The sequence below is a fragment of the Gossypium arboreum genome, chromosome 5 (genome assembly GCF_025698485.1).
Source record: "Gossypium arboreum isolate Shixiya-1 chromosome 5, ASM2569848v2, whole genome shotgun sequence".
NCBI lineage: Eukaryota > Viridiplantae > Streptophyta > Magnoliopsida > Malvales > Malvaceae > Gossypium > Gossypium arboreum.
Window position 1 is genome coordinate 11,766,109 of NC_069074.1, and position 15,703 is coordinate 11,781,811.

General features: G+C 31.7%; 2 protein-coding genes and 2 long non-coding RNA genes across 5 annotated transcripts; 3 read left to right on the top strand and 1 right to left on the bottom strand.

Annotated features, from left to right (window-relative positions):
* The first annotated feature begins 798 nt into the window (after positions 1-798).
* On the top strand, positions 799-4,224 carry LOC128292954 (uncharacterized). Its single transcript, XR_008282953.1, has 3 exons — positions 799-902; positions 1,851-1,922; positions 3,999-4,224. It is a non-coding gene; the product is annotated as an uncharacterized LOC128292954 (long non-coding RNA).
* A 4,920-nt stretch (positions 4,225-9,144) lies between these two features.
* Positions 9,145-10,594, top strand: LOC108450928 (protein SUPPRESSOR OF GENE SILENCING 3-like). The gene is made up of 2 exons (XM_017748693.2): positions 9,145-9,733; positions 9,810-10,594. Exons 1-2 carry the CDS (start codon positions 9,306-9,308, stop codon positions 10,516-10,518), a joined length of 1,137 nt encoding a protein of 378 aa, XP_017604182.2. The 5' UTR covers positions 9,145-9,305; the 3' UTR covers positions 10,519-10,594.
* LOC128292953 (uncharacterized) lies at positions 10,506-15,149 on the bottom strand. 2 transcript variants are annotated; one of them, XR_008282951.1, is made up of 2 exons: positions 15,063-15,149; positions 10,506-11,256 (listed from the first exon to the last, which is right to left on the bottom strand). It is a non-coding gene; the product is annotated as an uncharacterized LOC128292953 (long non-coding RNA). The 2 variants fall into 2 exon arrangements; XR_008282952.1 differs by lacking the exon at positions 10,506-11,256 and adding an exon at positions 11,290-11,721 and having other exon boundaries at positions 15,063-15,146.
* LOC128292952 (uncharacterized) lies at positions 11,070-11,689 on the top strand. Its single transcript, XM_053027963.1, has 2 exons — positions 11,070-11,308; positions 11,423-11,689. Exons 1-2 carry the CDS (start codon positions 11,129-11,131, stop codon positions 11,687-11,689), a joined length of 447 nt encoding a protein of 148 aa, XP_052883923.1. The 5' UTR covers positions 11,070-11,128.
* Positions 15,150-15,703: the final 554 nt, after the last annotated feature.

Sequence of the window (15,703 nt, forward strand, 5' to 3'; positions counted from 1 at the left end):
TAGCCATCCAAACGTTAAAATTTTCTAACGGAACTTTAATACTAACTCAATGACACTCCATAAATATTTATAAAAATATTTATAGCTCGATTTTCAACTTTGAGGTCTCGATACCTCATTTTTGACCCGTTTGACCTAATAAATTCTTTTAATTCACTAATTTCACCATTTCACAAATTCTTCTAAATTCTTACTTGACTCATAAATATTAAATTACTATCTTGTTCAATCTTATTTGTCGAATTTAGTGATCTCAAATCACCATTTCTGACACCACTAAAAATTAGGCCGTTACAGCTCTTTTGATATCAAATTATATTATACACTATACTAATTTTTTTCTCGTGAGTTTTGTAGGTTGTATTTTATCATTCGTGACATTTTTTCATGAATCATATATGTAATGACCCGAATTTTAACGTTACCGAAAAAGTATATTTTCGGGTCTCCGTTTCTGAAAAATGGATTCGTAAATATTTATTAAAAATACTTACGAAGTAAAATGAGTGGTTAATTAGAGTTTAATTAAGTGAATTTAATTTAATTAAGAGTAATTAAGTAAAAGGACCAAATTGAATAAAGTGTGAAAGTTGAATTATAGATTAAAAGAAAATAAAAAGGACTAAAAGGGCAATTATACAAAAAGTATAAATTGAGGCGGTTTATCGTGAAGAAAATGTAAGATTTTTTTTATGTTTAGTATATTATTATATTATTATATTATTATATAATAAAAATACTTTATGTTTTAATTATATTATATTATACTATATATATAAACTAACGAAGCAAATGAAAGGAAATAGAAACAGAATGGAACGAAACAGAGAGCAGGGGAGAAAAAGAAAGAAAGAAGGGGAGAAAAGGGAAAATTCAAGGTTTGAAGCTTTAAGCTTTAATAGGTAAGTCAATCAAGCTCTTTTTACTTAATTTTGATGTTTTAGAAGTTTTAGAACAAAGTTTTGATGAAATTAAGTTGATATTTTAATAGTTATTAGATTTCTAGATATTGTCCATGTTAAATAAAATGATGAATTAAGGGCTAAATTGATAGAAATTCAAGTTAAAAATGATACAAGGATTGAATTGTAAAGTGATTCATAAGTTTTATGCTTTAAGGATTAAATTGAAAGAATTTCGAAATTATGATTTTATGATGAAAAATAGATAATTATGTTTAAGTTTGGTTAAAAATTGAGTAGAAATAAAGTATGAATTAAGATAGAAAAGTAAGTGAATTTAGTTAGAATTAAATTGAAATTAAAGTAAATCAACATTTTGTACTAAGACTATTTTGGACAGCAGCAGTAGTTTAAGTTTGAAAAATCACCAAAAATTGTAGAAATTGAATTAGAGGATGATTAAAATATGGAATTAAAGATTATTGAGTCTAGTTTCTTATAGAAGAAACAATATAAGCAATTGAATTGTAAATTATGAGATATAATGAATTTTGTGAGACAAGGTCAGAATGAATTCGGGTTCCCCTATTCTGACTTTGGAAAATCACCAGAAATTGAAGAAAAATAATTAGAGGCTTAAAGTTATATGTTTAGAATCCCTAATGAGTCTATTTTCAGGAGAAATCAACGGGAATATTATCCGAGTTCTGTACTGTGAGATAATTAATTTTTAGTGAAGAAGGGACGAAACTGTCAGACAGCAGAATAGGGGTGAATTTAAAGAATAAACTGTACTTAATGGCTAAACCAAAAATTCTGAAAATTTTATTGTAAGAATATTTGTGAGTCTAGTTTCAGGAAAAATTAGCGGATATTAATTTAGAATTCTGTAACTCAAGATATGAATTAGTAATGTATTAATGATTATGAATTGTATTAATTTCGTAGTCAATGTGGTACCGGAAATCTCGGCTAAGAAAGGACAAGACAAAGTCAACGGGAGTTAGCTCGAAAATTACGGTTTGTATTTCTATAATCCGAACTTAGTTATTATTTGTTATATTTATATACATATGGCAATTGTTAGTGTTAGAATTATGATGTTTTACAATTGGAATGGATTGATTTTGGTATGCGATGAATTTATTGAATTTATATTGATTGAAATTATTTTGATTGAATTTATATTGATTGAATTATATAATATATATGACTTATATAGAAAATTGAATATTGAATGAATGTTATATTGAAAAATATATTGATTGGAAATATGAGGAAATTGATATATGAATATATGAGATTGTGATATTTGAATATTTGGTATTGAAAAGTAAATTGAATTGTATTGAATTATGAATTAATGTGCATAATTGAAATATATTTGTTGAATTGAATGAAATTGTATGAATTGTGAAAATGGGTAAATATGTGTAATAATCGGAATGAGATATTGATGAAAGAATTATTAAATTGAGAAAGTGAATGAAATACCCTATTAACTAGTCGGGCTGAGTCGGATATAATTGGCATGCCATAGGATCTGGAAGTGTACGGGATTTGCTGGCTTTATCGATCAGGCACTTTATGTGTCGTATTTCAGGCACCTCGTGTGTCGTATCAGGCACCTCGTGTGTCGTTTTAGGCACTTTATGTGTCGATATCTGATCAGTACTATGTACCGCTTTAGGCACAATGTGCCGTCTTCGGTGTGTTTGGGTTGGAATCCGTGTATCCGTCAAAGTTCGGGTTTGTTAATAGGGGTAAATAAGTGAAAGATAAATCGAATAAATTTGATTGATCAAGCTATTGAAATGAAACGAGAAATTGAATTGAGAATTGAAAATTTAGATATGAAATTGAAAATATAAACCAAAGGTTCATGAAATGATTGGAGTTCGAATTGATGATATATGATTGGAGTTAGACAACAGAATAGGGGTGACTTTGAAGAATAAACTGTACTGATTGGCTAAACCAAAAATTATGAAAATTTTATGGTAAAAATATATATGAGTCTAGTTTCAGGAAAAATTAACGGATCTTAATTTGGAGTTCCGTAGCTCAAGTTATAAATAATTTAGTGACTATGACTCAAGTAGACAGCTTTGAATGAACTATAAATAATAGTTGAATTATAGAGAATGTTGCATATGAACATGAAATGTATTAAATTGATAATTAAATTTATTTATTTAGATCCGAAGATTCAAATCTGAAGCTAGATCGAGGAAAGAAAAAGTTCGGGATTAATAGATTTTACTGTTTACAAACAAGTATCAATGTAAGTTCGTGTAACTTGAATTATATTCTTAAATACTTGAAATGCATGTTTTGATCTGAATATGATTTGAATGTTCATTATATGGAAATTTATGAAACATTGATATATTTGATAAAATGGGAAGAAATCCCGTTTGAATGAAAGGAAAATTCGATGGATCTCTAAAAAGGAATTGACGGTAAAAAGATCTAGCCCGGACAGGTGATCCTATCCCGATATAGCCCTCCAAAGAATATGTGTAAATGGATTTAACCGGACGGGTAATCCGAATTAGGTCTGAATTTAGCTCGGACTGGTAATTCAGATCCAAGCTCATTAGAGTAATTGTCGTTGCGATTTAGCTCGACCGTAATCCCGACAATACTCTATGAGTTTATATTGCGTGGATTTAGCCTGACCGGTAATCTCGCTGCAAGGTTGAGGTTCATGGAGTGTGCTCTCTGAAATGGAAATGTCGCACATGAATATGAATTGACGGACCCGGAATTGTATACTAAAAGTGTACCTCTGAAAATCCATCGAAATTCCGATAAATTCATCGGGATAAATATGAAAAATAATAAGGGAATGAAAATCATGGTATTGATGAGTACATCAATCATGGTATATATATATATATATATATTATTGATACATGGAAATTATTGTACTAACTTGAATGTTGAGTTTGTGCATGTTAGGGTAATAATGCATTGAATGGATATATGAATGTTTATTATATTGTATTGAAAATATTAGGTAAGTATAATTCTTGTTACATGAGCTTACTAAGCACAAAGTGCTTACCCGCTTCCTTTTCCCTGCTTTTGTAGTGTTAAGAGCTCGGAGGTTGGATTTGGTGGAGACACATCACACTGTCAACCTCAGGATTTCGGTATATAAAGAAACTTTATTTTGGAAATCAATGGCATGTATAAGCTAACAAAGTAAATGTTAACGTGAAATGAATGTAAAGTTAGCCATTAGTATGGTTAACAAACCTGGTTATAGATATGTGATGACGTTATTTTATATAAATGCATGAATCTATCATGAAAATATGTTGAATTGATTTGGTTGATGTGGATTGGTCTCGATTTAATATTACAGGGAAGGTTAGATATTTATAAAAGGGCTATATTGAATATAAAAAAAAATTAATTGTGAACTCCTAGTATGCCTCGTACCCTATTCCGCAAATGAATACGGGTAGGGTATTACGATATAAATGAAATTGACTGTTATTGAAATGAATTAAAATAGAATATGATTGATAAGTGTATAGTTGAATATAGTTTAATGATATTGAATTGTGAGTAAATTAAGGAAAGCTATACCGAGTAGTAAGTGAAAGAATGGAGTAAATAATAATGGATTTAGTTAAGAATTGAACAATTATGTTATTGTGTTTATTATATGATTTGTATAAAATTTATATGGTAAGTAGTTGAAATTTATCTATGAATAAATAATTGAATAATTGTAATTGTTATTATGATCTTAAGTATTTGTTATATTATTAATTGTTAGGATTATAGAAATACCACTGAGTATACCATACTCATGCAGTTTGTTTGTTTCGCAAGCAGTTAAGTAAAGATAGTACGTTGAATCAGCATCCCAAGACGATCCCGAATTCATTAAGGTAAAGTATGTTGAGTATTGATAATGGCATGTACCCAGAATGTTTAATGAGAGTCATTTAGGTTGTAAAAGTATTGATGAAATGAGTAAATTATGGTTGGCAATGGTATGTAGTATGAATTTTGAAATTTACTAAAAATTCTTAGTGATTCTAAATTAGTCCCGAATTGAATTTACTGTTTATATTGGACCGCGAGGGCCCATTAAAGGGACGACATCTTAAAACTAGGATGTGTGAATATTTATTTTAATTAATGACCGAAATTGGATCAGTATTGTTCGGTAATGTCTCGTAACCTGCTCCAAAGGATTTGTATAGGGTTAGGGGACGTTACAATATACATCTCTTGATAAAGGCGGTGGATAAAATCCTAACACAAAAATAATACTTTAATATTGTTGGGAGGTTACGAACAAAACTTCTAACATTTTTCCTAAAATAGTTAACTCGCGAAATAAATAATTAAGAATTTGTTTTATTATTTATTATAATATTAATTTATGGGTAGATTACATCCGATGTTTTTAAACTAGTAATAAATTTACATTTTGGTAACTCAACTTTTAAAAGTTACAAAATGATCATTGAACTATTCGAACATTTTCATTTAAGTCACTGGACTCTTAATTTTTTTTTAAAAGTTCGGCTAGTGTGCTCCAAAAGACAATTCAACGATCAGTACAATGGATCAATATCCATCGTTGAGCAAAAGAATATACTTTAGATCTAACTCGATCTGATGGCTTGAGTCGAAGATCGGATAAGAAAGTTGTTTTTTTTTTTATTCACAAATTTGTAGCATTTAAAGTTGTTTCATGAAAAAAATAAATTTTAGCAAAGCGAGAGGGAGAGCTTTTGATTGGTGTAGGCAGTACAAACAGAGAAGGTTATACAACAATGATTTTAACAGTTCAATGACTTAAAATAAAAACTTTCGCTTAAAATGAAAACTTTCGAATAGTTCAATGACTATTTTATAACTTTTTGGAGTTGAGTAATCTAAATGTAAACTTACTAATAGTTTAATAACCTTGACTGTAATTTACCTTAATTTATATAATATATATGAAATAAAATGTTTGAGTAGTCAAAATTTTCTTCTAAAAAGCCCATTGACTTGTATTTGGTTTTTATTTAAAAATACTTTTTATTTTAAGTAAATAATTAATAACTCTTATAGTTTTATTTGAAAATTTTAACGGTTTTTTAAGATTCAAAAGATGGAGAATCTTGCAAAGCAAAGGATATATTATAGACACGCTAGAGTTGGTATTCCTAAACGTTCTCTAATACTAAAGTTAGAACGATGATAACAATAAAAGCTAAAAGAGATTCTAGCAGAGCAACGATAAGTTGAAGAAAGGGTTGAAGATGAAGGAGAGTGTACATGAGTATTCATAAAGGGAATTTCGGCTGCCTTGATATTGCTACTTGCATTAAAGTGTTTAAAGACCAAGTTACCTCGTGTATATGATTGACAAATGCAGGTGCTTTTCACAATTGCTGCCTGCATGAGAATGGGTGGAGTTGCATGTGGTTAATTGGAGTAAGTGTCCTTGGTTGGAGTGCTTGAAGCATTTTAATGGTCCTATCTCCTAATCTATGTAAGATACATTTGATGTGGGGTTGAAAGTTACTTGTGGTAAGTATCACATTTCATCTTGTATAATTTGAATACTCATAAAACCTATCCTATGTCTCTTCACCTGTTTATTTTGTTCAGATTGATAAATTTTAAATGTTATTTATTTATTTAGAGGTGTTTATGAGGCAGGTTAAGATTTAATATATATAGTTATTTAATCTTAGCTTAACTCGAAATATGAATATTAAATTTTATCTAATTTTTTATTTTTGTAAATAGTTAACTCAATAATGTTTATGTTTGTGCATATTAATTTTTAATATAATTATTTTATTTAATATTTACTATATGTTTACTACTATTATAATTTTTTCTTTTATTAAAATTTTAAATATAAACAATTTAATGTATTTTTAATATTTATGTTATAATATATTAATTTAATTTAATATGATATATAACTATTAAATGATAAGGGACTTTAACCATTACTCTCTTTTAGCATATATGAGGTCGACACTAATGAGCTTAGTGGATATAACTAAATGTCCATTATACTTGAAATTGTTGGACTTTTGTGGTCCAATTAAATTATTTTCATGTAAAATGAAATCCAAAATAATCATATTTAAGTGAAATATAATAATTATTTTAAATTTTAATTGATTAATATAATTATTGTTGCAACAATTTGAGAGATGTAAATTGGAGTATTCTTAAAGATGTTATAGGAGGTTATGGAAAGGTAAGATATAATAATTAAAAAACAAAGACTAAGAAGTATTCCTTACGAGGAAGTTGACATGATAATAAATTGCAGTGCCAAAAAGCTTGTTGAATATTGTATTCTGGCTAAAATAAATGGTGGTCACTGATTTTAAGACGTATCATCATGAGGAGATGGTGGGGTCAACTTTTTATCGTCAGATAAGATGAATATGCTTAAGGTTTAGTTAGTGTGGGCAGCTTATTTTGGGTGTGGGGATATGGTTGTTGCAACATTTTTTTTACATTTCACAGTTTTAACCAAAGTTTATTATTGTTATATCTCCACTAAGTAAGTTGCTTGAGAAGTACTTGCAAGTAGTTCTCCTCTCTCCACTGTTTGAATAGTCATCGAATTATTAATGCCTCGAAAGATTTACCTCTATTCAATCTCTTAGTCTCTTTGAAAGAGTTCTAGCCATTAAGTTATTAGTCCTTCCGAATGAACAACCCACTACTATCAGAAAAGTCTTTGCCTATTTATCTTTATGACCAAACCATCGTTCTTTTTAATGTGAACACAATCTCTACTGTAGACACACTCTTTAGGCCACCAAACTCTACCTTAATGTAATAATCTCATACTATAACTTAAAAGGAATGACAAAATAAATCCCATCATAAGCATCCCTACATGCACACCACAATAATGGCCTATTAGTAGCTGGTTTACCATATTAGCACTATCAAGCACAGGACCTCCACTATATATACCCCTGTCATGATGAAGAAGGGATTGAACCTTTAGCATACTCAGTCACCTTATTATCCTTAGCTTTCTCCTTTGTGCTATTAGTTTCTTTACTTACACCCCTCTTACGCTCTGCTCAGTTAGGATGAACCAACATTCCTTAACACTACCACATTCTCCTCTTTATCTCCTCCCTTATTGATATACTTATTAAAAATTATCATCTATCATCCCAAAATTCAATATTAAATTTTGATCATTTCCCTCTATCTTTTCCAAAGATATGCCTGATTCTAAACTTTTCGATGATGATGGACGAAATGGGGGGCAAAAGGTCAGCCTTGAGCAACTACTAAAATTTTATTAAAAAAACCAAATGAAGCAATAAAAAAGTTTGTGTTTGAACCCAAAATCGGAGTTCAAACATTTGTGTAATTAATTTCCTTTTCAAGAGTAAAGAAGTGCAGAGTATTAAAAAGAAAACAAATCAGTAATTTGATAAAATTAAAATTCATGAATCATTTAACCTTCAGATGAAAACAATTTTTAAATTCAATAAAGGGAACATGGAATTAACTCAAAACATATTATATTAGGAAACAGACGAATCCAATTTGTGAGTTAAAAACTGGATAAATATTGGGCCTGAAATCTCTTGGAATAGACGTGCTGCTAAAAGGTAATGATCCATTACTTATAGACCGATATTATATTTGGGCTCAAAGTATTCTATATCCAAGTAAGCAAATAATAGTAAAAATTAATTTCAGATGAATAATCAGTCGATCGAATTCACTCCTTGACCCCCATACCAACTTATGGTGCATCCTGGGGAAAAACATTAATCCCAATCTTCATATTTCTTTTCCTTTCGGATTTCATCTTTACATTTCCAACAACTTAATTACCACGCCACCAAAAAGAAAAATAAAGTTCAATAGCTATAATAAACCCAATTGCCAGTGCAATCCAATCAAATCAAAGGATAGTAAACTTCGAAGTAGTTTTCGTGCCTAAAAACGAAAAAGCGAAGTTTCAACACAAAAATATTGGGGAGATGGCCATATTTGTCTAAAGGAGGCATAAATCTACATATAGGCGATCAATCAATATGTATAATCCTCCTTAAAGAAGTAGTAAGTGCCCAATGAACGAAACTTCTTCTCAGCTAAGTTTAACTCTTTGAGACCAGACCAGTGGTACTGTAAAGTTAATCATAAAGGGGCGTGGACTAAATCTTTTAGCATCAACTTGTAAACTAATTAATCCTCTAACGAAGTAGCTTGTGTCCAATGATAGCAACTTCTTTGCTAAGTTTTAGAGAAAGCCATTAGGAACCAAGTCACACACATATATATATATATATATGTATGTAGCAGCTAGATAGATGGTCAATTTTTGTGAAGAACTGAATAGTCTGAATTCGTTCGCTTCCTTTAGTCGGAATTACTAATATGGCCAACGAATTAGCGTTTGATCTGTTCTATAGAGTTGGTGATGAGAAGGATATTTTCGAGCTTTCATATGCTACATTTGCTGAAGAGTTGCAGCTCCAGGAGATCCTGAAGGAGTCCATTATGGGTTCTGAAAAGGAGCTGGAAGATGCAGCTAGTGAAGCCATCAAGAAACCTGAGTGTGTTGTCAGCCATGGATTATCCAACACGGAATGTACTATCTCCCATGCCTCAGGGATTCATGAGCCTCGGTCGTTCAATAAACAGGGGTCAGCTAGATGGCGTACCCAGCAGAGGTTTGGTTACGTTGAGCAACAGAGGATAAACTGGGATGACAATGGAAGAGACCGTTTCGAGTGGAGGAAACCTACAGGGTGGCACAACATTAGGGGAAGAAAGGTGGAAGATGTTCCTCAAACCAGTTCCAGGTCAGTGTTTTTTACTTATTAATGACAGATGGAAAAATACATATTTTAACTAATATCTGAAACATTGGTTCTCCAGCAACGAATTTCATGCAAAAACCAGTTCCTGGGGTGAAGGCAGTCCTCTTATTGGCACTGGTAATACTGAAGATCCTAAGGGTAAAGGCATAGCCATGGATGATGACTGGTTGCTGGTCTCTAAAAGGAAATCCCAAAGCAGGGGTGGAAACAGTGCTGACAAACAGCGGGTTAAACTCGGGCATCCTAATCATTTAAAGGGTTCAAAAGATGACAACACAAATGCTGTTCACGAAGATGATTGCGATTCCTTGGATGATGAGGATGACTTTGATTCCGATGATAGTCAAAAGAGCCAAGAGAGTCGCAAGAAGAGCAAATGGTTTAAGGAATTTTTTGAGAGAATGGACGCCTTGAATGCAGAGGAGATTGATCAAACCCTGTGGCACTGTCCAGCATGCCAAGGTGGTCCAGGTGCCATCAAATGGTACAGAAGCATTAGTGACCTGATAGCACATTCCAAAAAGATTGGATCGAGAAGGGTGAAGTTACATCAAGAGTTCGCGATGCTTCTAGAAGGGGAGCTGTGCATTAGGGGAACCTCGGTTTCTCCTCCTGCTGACCCAATTGTTGGTACCTGGAAAGGTTTAAAAGAGGATGCAAGAGATCATCAAGTAGTTTGGCCTCCCATGGTTGTCATTATGAACACAATGACAAGCAATTCAAAGGATGGAAAGGTAAAAATGATCAGAAAATCTTTTGGTTTTTAATAATTGAACCAATGATGCTGGTTTCTAGCACTGATTGGATTGAAAATTGTAATATACATTATATTATCTAATGTGCAAGCAATTTACAACTTCTTTCAGTTTGTTGGCATGGGAAGTCAAGAGCTTCTTGAACACTTCAGCTCGTTTCCTGCTTTAAAGGCTCAACATTCCTATGGTCCTCAAGGTCACCGTGGTTTGAGCGTGTTAATCTTTGAGAGCTCTGCGGTAGGTTATTTAGAAGCCGAACGACTGCATCAGAATTTTTTGGACCAACGATTGGATAGATCCGCTTGGAATTCTTGTACAAACGAAGTCTTGCCAGGAGGAGAGCGCCAACTTTATGGTTTCATGGCAGTGAAAGAGGACCTGGATTGCTTCAACCAGCATTGCCAAGGTGCTCTTTTTCGTTCATACTGTTGAGGGTTCTAAGTAAATGCCCTGGATCATTTTAACTGATTTAATCTCAAACTAACGTGTATGAGATTTACACTTGCTTCCGGTTCGTATTCTCTTCAAGTGATTGACATGCTATTACTATTGATCAGGTAAATCAAAGCTCAAATATGAGCTCAAATCATATCAAGAAGCGGTTCTGAATGAAATCAAGAAAATGAGGGAGGATAGCCAGCAACTTATCCTGCTCGAGGATAAGCTTGAAGAAGAAAAAAAAGGAGCAAAAACTCTTGAAAGATCAGTCAATGATCTAAGTCGGAAACTGCAACAGCGAATGAATGACATCTGCATATTTGAACGAAGGGTCAAATCACTGCATGAAGATAACAAAGAAGAGGTAAATAATACTCTTTTAACAAATTCCACACAAAATTTTCCTTTCACGCATAAGGTTGTTAGCTACTATGTAATACATATAGGTAACTGAAACTTGAGTGGCGTAATTTCTCAGGTGGAATCCCAGGAGATCTTTTATAAGGATCAAATTAAAATTCTGGAAGCAAGAGTCAAAGTGCTTGATCACAAGTTGAAGGAATCTGGCGCAAGTCCTTTACATACAGGGAAACCTGAGCCTGCCATGTCCGGCCGATTGGAGGAGGAGCACACTCACACTCCATATCAGTACAACCAGAGATTTAAATTGCGGTTGCGGCCGAGTTTTCGGTTGAGTTTGGAGAATGGAAAGCTTCCAAGCAAATCCAATGAAAATGGAGATTGAAAACATTCAAACCACCAGCTTTTAAGACTTTACTGCAACTCATAAAGTAATATCAGTGTAGGATTATATATCCCAGTGGATGCGTTGTAGGGTTGGGTGCTAGTTGTTTATAAGAACCAACTATTATTTCATAATTTCTTCATGATAATAACATGTAGAGCTGATCATGGGCTGGGCGGCCCGGCCCGGCCCGAAGACCCGCTCGAAAAATGGGAGGTTTTGGGTAAAAATATAGGCCCGAAAAATGGGCTTGGGCAAAAAAATGAGGCCCGTTTAAAAAACGGGCCGGGCCTCGGGTAAGAGTTTTTTGGCCCGGGCCCGGCCCGGCCCGGCCCGACCCGAATTATATATTAATATATATATTTTATTTTATTTTTAATTATTTTAAATTTTTAATATAACTATTTTTTATTATATTGTTAATTTGTGTATTGTTTTAAGAATTATTTTAGTATTATTTTTATTTGTTTTAATATTTATTTTTATGTTTTTAAATATATTTGATTTATTATATTTTAAAATTTTTTTATTTAATGAAATAAGAAAAAAATTAATATGGGCCGGGCCGGGCCGGGCTCGGGCTTAGTAATTTTATTTCGGGCCGGGCTTGGGCAAAATTTTAGGCCCATATTTCAGGCCGGGCCCGGGCCTAGTAGACGGGCCTAAAATTTTATCTGGGCCCGCCCAAACCCGCCCTTCCGGCCCATGATCACCTCTAATTACATGGGTACTTTATGTTTATTGACTTGGCCAACTCCAAAATAATAAAGAATTATTTGATTATGTTTAAGAATAGGGTTACGTCCTCGAAAATAGGTTTAATAGTTGAGGGCGGTTAAATTAAAATATTAAATTTAAAAATAATTTTAGATAAAATAATTACACTCTCATTTAAAATATAAGTTGATTCGATTCAAACAATTAAACTTCAAGCCTAGCTTAATTCAACCTAACTTTTATACAATATAAACATTAAAAATGTTTAGGTACCAATAAATAAAAATTTAGTAAACAAAAATTATTAAATTATAAATAATATAAATATTTTCAAACAAATTTAAAAATGTGGGCGGTCTAAAATGAGATTAAGTTAATATTTTATAAATATGAGTAGATTTGAGTAAAATTTTAGACTTATATTTCAGATTAATAAATTTAAACAAATATAAAATATGTTAATATCCTGCTTAAATATAGTGTGAACTTGGCTTGACCCAACTTATGAATGCTTGTAACACCCCTCACCCGTATCCAACGTCGGGACAGGGTTCGAGGCGTTAACGGACTTAAACATTCACAACAACACATAACATTTTACCAACCATGCATGACAAACAAGCATATGGACATCACCAATATCAAACATAACATAAATAGCTAGATTTATAAGTCAGAATCATTTGCTCACTAAAGACCAATATATTTGGCCAAATTATAATAACACATGTTATAAAACTAGGTCCCTATACATGCCACTCACTTGATAATTCTAGCATATGTGTTTATACTGTCAAGGTGTTGGCTTGATGTGTGATGTACCCTGAGCTAACTTGACAACACTAAAAGAAATGGAAAGGAGGGGGTAAGCTTTACGCTTAGTAAGCTCGCATGAAATAATAATAAGCAATTTACTAACATGCTTTTCATAGTAAAACTAATCCAATTGTACATTTACACATGTTCTGGTTAAGTTGTTTTCTTAAGTAATAGTCACTAAATTATTTATATCTGAAGTTACGGAACTCTAAATTAAGATCCGTAAATTTTCCCAGAAACTATACTCATATATCTTTCCACCATAAAATTTTCAGAATTTTTGGTCCAGTCAATAAGTACAGTTTATTATTCAAATTCTCCCCTGTTTCACTGTTTGACAGCTTCGACCTTTCTTCACTAAAATATATTTGTCTCATAGTACGAGACTCAGATAATGTTCTCTTTTGTTTCTATTAAAATTAGACTCATCAAAAATTCTAAGCATATAAATTATAACCAATAATTATTTTTCTACAATTTTTAACAATTTTTCCAAGTCAAAACAGGGGATCTCGAATTCATTCTGAGACTGTCTCACAAAAATTAGAATATCACATAATATACAACTTTTTTTCTCCCTCTGTTTCTTTTATATGAAAAAAGACTCATTAATCTTTAATTCATAATTTATTTGAAATTTAATTCAACTTACACAATTTTTGGTGAATTTTCAAAGTCACACAATTGCTGCTGTCCAACACTATTTTATTACTAAAATTCACTCTTACATAATTTCACTTAATCCATTTTGTCTTATCGAAGTTCTCTCAAATATCGAGCATATTGCTCAAAATTTTCATAAATATATACCTGCACTTATTCATCACATAATCATGTTCACATGTATTTTTACTTAATCGATTTTCCCGTTGAACTCTTCGGAATAATAACTTATACTCAGTTGTCTACACATATTTTCACACTTGTAGCCAAAGCTATCTGGTACGTATAGTAGCCTGCACTTAGTACTACACACGTGACCTAACAATCTGCTACACGTAGTAGCCTGCACTTAGTACTACACATGTGATCGAAGTTATCGGGTACGCATAGTAGCCTGCACTTAGTACTACACACGTGACCTCACAATAGATCATTCGTATCGTTTCTATTCGGAAGGCTTGACCAGGAAATTCTTCACTTTCCAACATGTTACAATTTATTCATAATCCTTTTTCCATTTGCAATTTACAACAAATAATCATTCTATAGGCAGTCACATTTCATATGATAACAAAATATAATAAAATAAAAAGAATCGATAAATTATTTACGTACAAACTTACCTCGGATCCAAAAATGACAATTTACCATTCTAGTCCATAACCTCATATTTTCCTGATTTAAGCCCAAATCTCGATTTTCTTAATCTATAATATCACATTTAGCCTACTAATTAGTCACACTATTCATATGGGTCTAAAAATCATATTTTTATAAATTTTCATTTGACCCCTAAACTTTTGCATATTTGCACTTTTCCCCAAGGTTCGGAAATTAAACTTCTTCCTATTTTCTTATGTTTTATGACATGGTGATCATTTTTCCCTTCTATGGCAACATCAAATTCTCACTCTAACATGTACTTATGAACATTAGGTATTTTTAACGATTATACCGTTTTACTCGTTTTCACGTAAAATCGCTTAGCAAAAGTTGTTTAACATAATTTCAAGCTTCATATTCTACCATTAAACATCAAAATACATGCATATCATTTATAGGTAAATTTTTAAACATAAATCCTAGCTCAAAATAATGGTAGAAATGAGCAGATCATGTTACCAGGATTTCAAAAATACATAGAACATTAAAAACGGAGCTCAGAATCACTTACTATTAAAGTTGGAAGCTTGGCCAAACCCTAACCATGGCTGCTCTTGGTACATTCTGCTGTAGCAAGAAGAAAGGGACACATTTGGAGTTTAAAGTTTGTCTTTTAATTCATTTTACCCCTAAATGACCAAAATACCCTTTTTACTATTCTTTCAAAATTTACCCAATTAAGGCCATTTTTGTCCAAAAAGTTATACAATGGTTTAATTATCATTTAAGGACCTCCCATTTAAAATTTCATAACAATTTGATACTTCTAAATGTAGAACTCAACTTTTGCACTTTTTACAATTTAGTCCTTTTTACTAAATTGAGTGCCCAAACGTCGAAATTTTCACGTAATCATTTCATGAAATCGTAGACCATAAAAATATAATAAAAATGAAATTTTCCTAATCAGATTTGTGATCCCGAAACCACTGTTTCGACTAAGCCCAAAATCAAGATGTTACAATACTTCTACTGTCAACTAAAGATCTTAATTGTTGCTCTTGTATGTTGTTGACATATTATAGTATTTTAATCTTATCAATATAATATTTAAATTATCTAAATGGTTTTAGATAAAAGTAAAATGTAATTATTTAATTTTAAAAATAGAGATAACTTATTCAAACTATAATTTTTAAAAATAAAATAAAA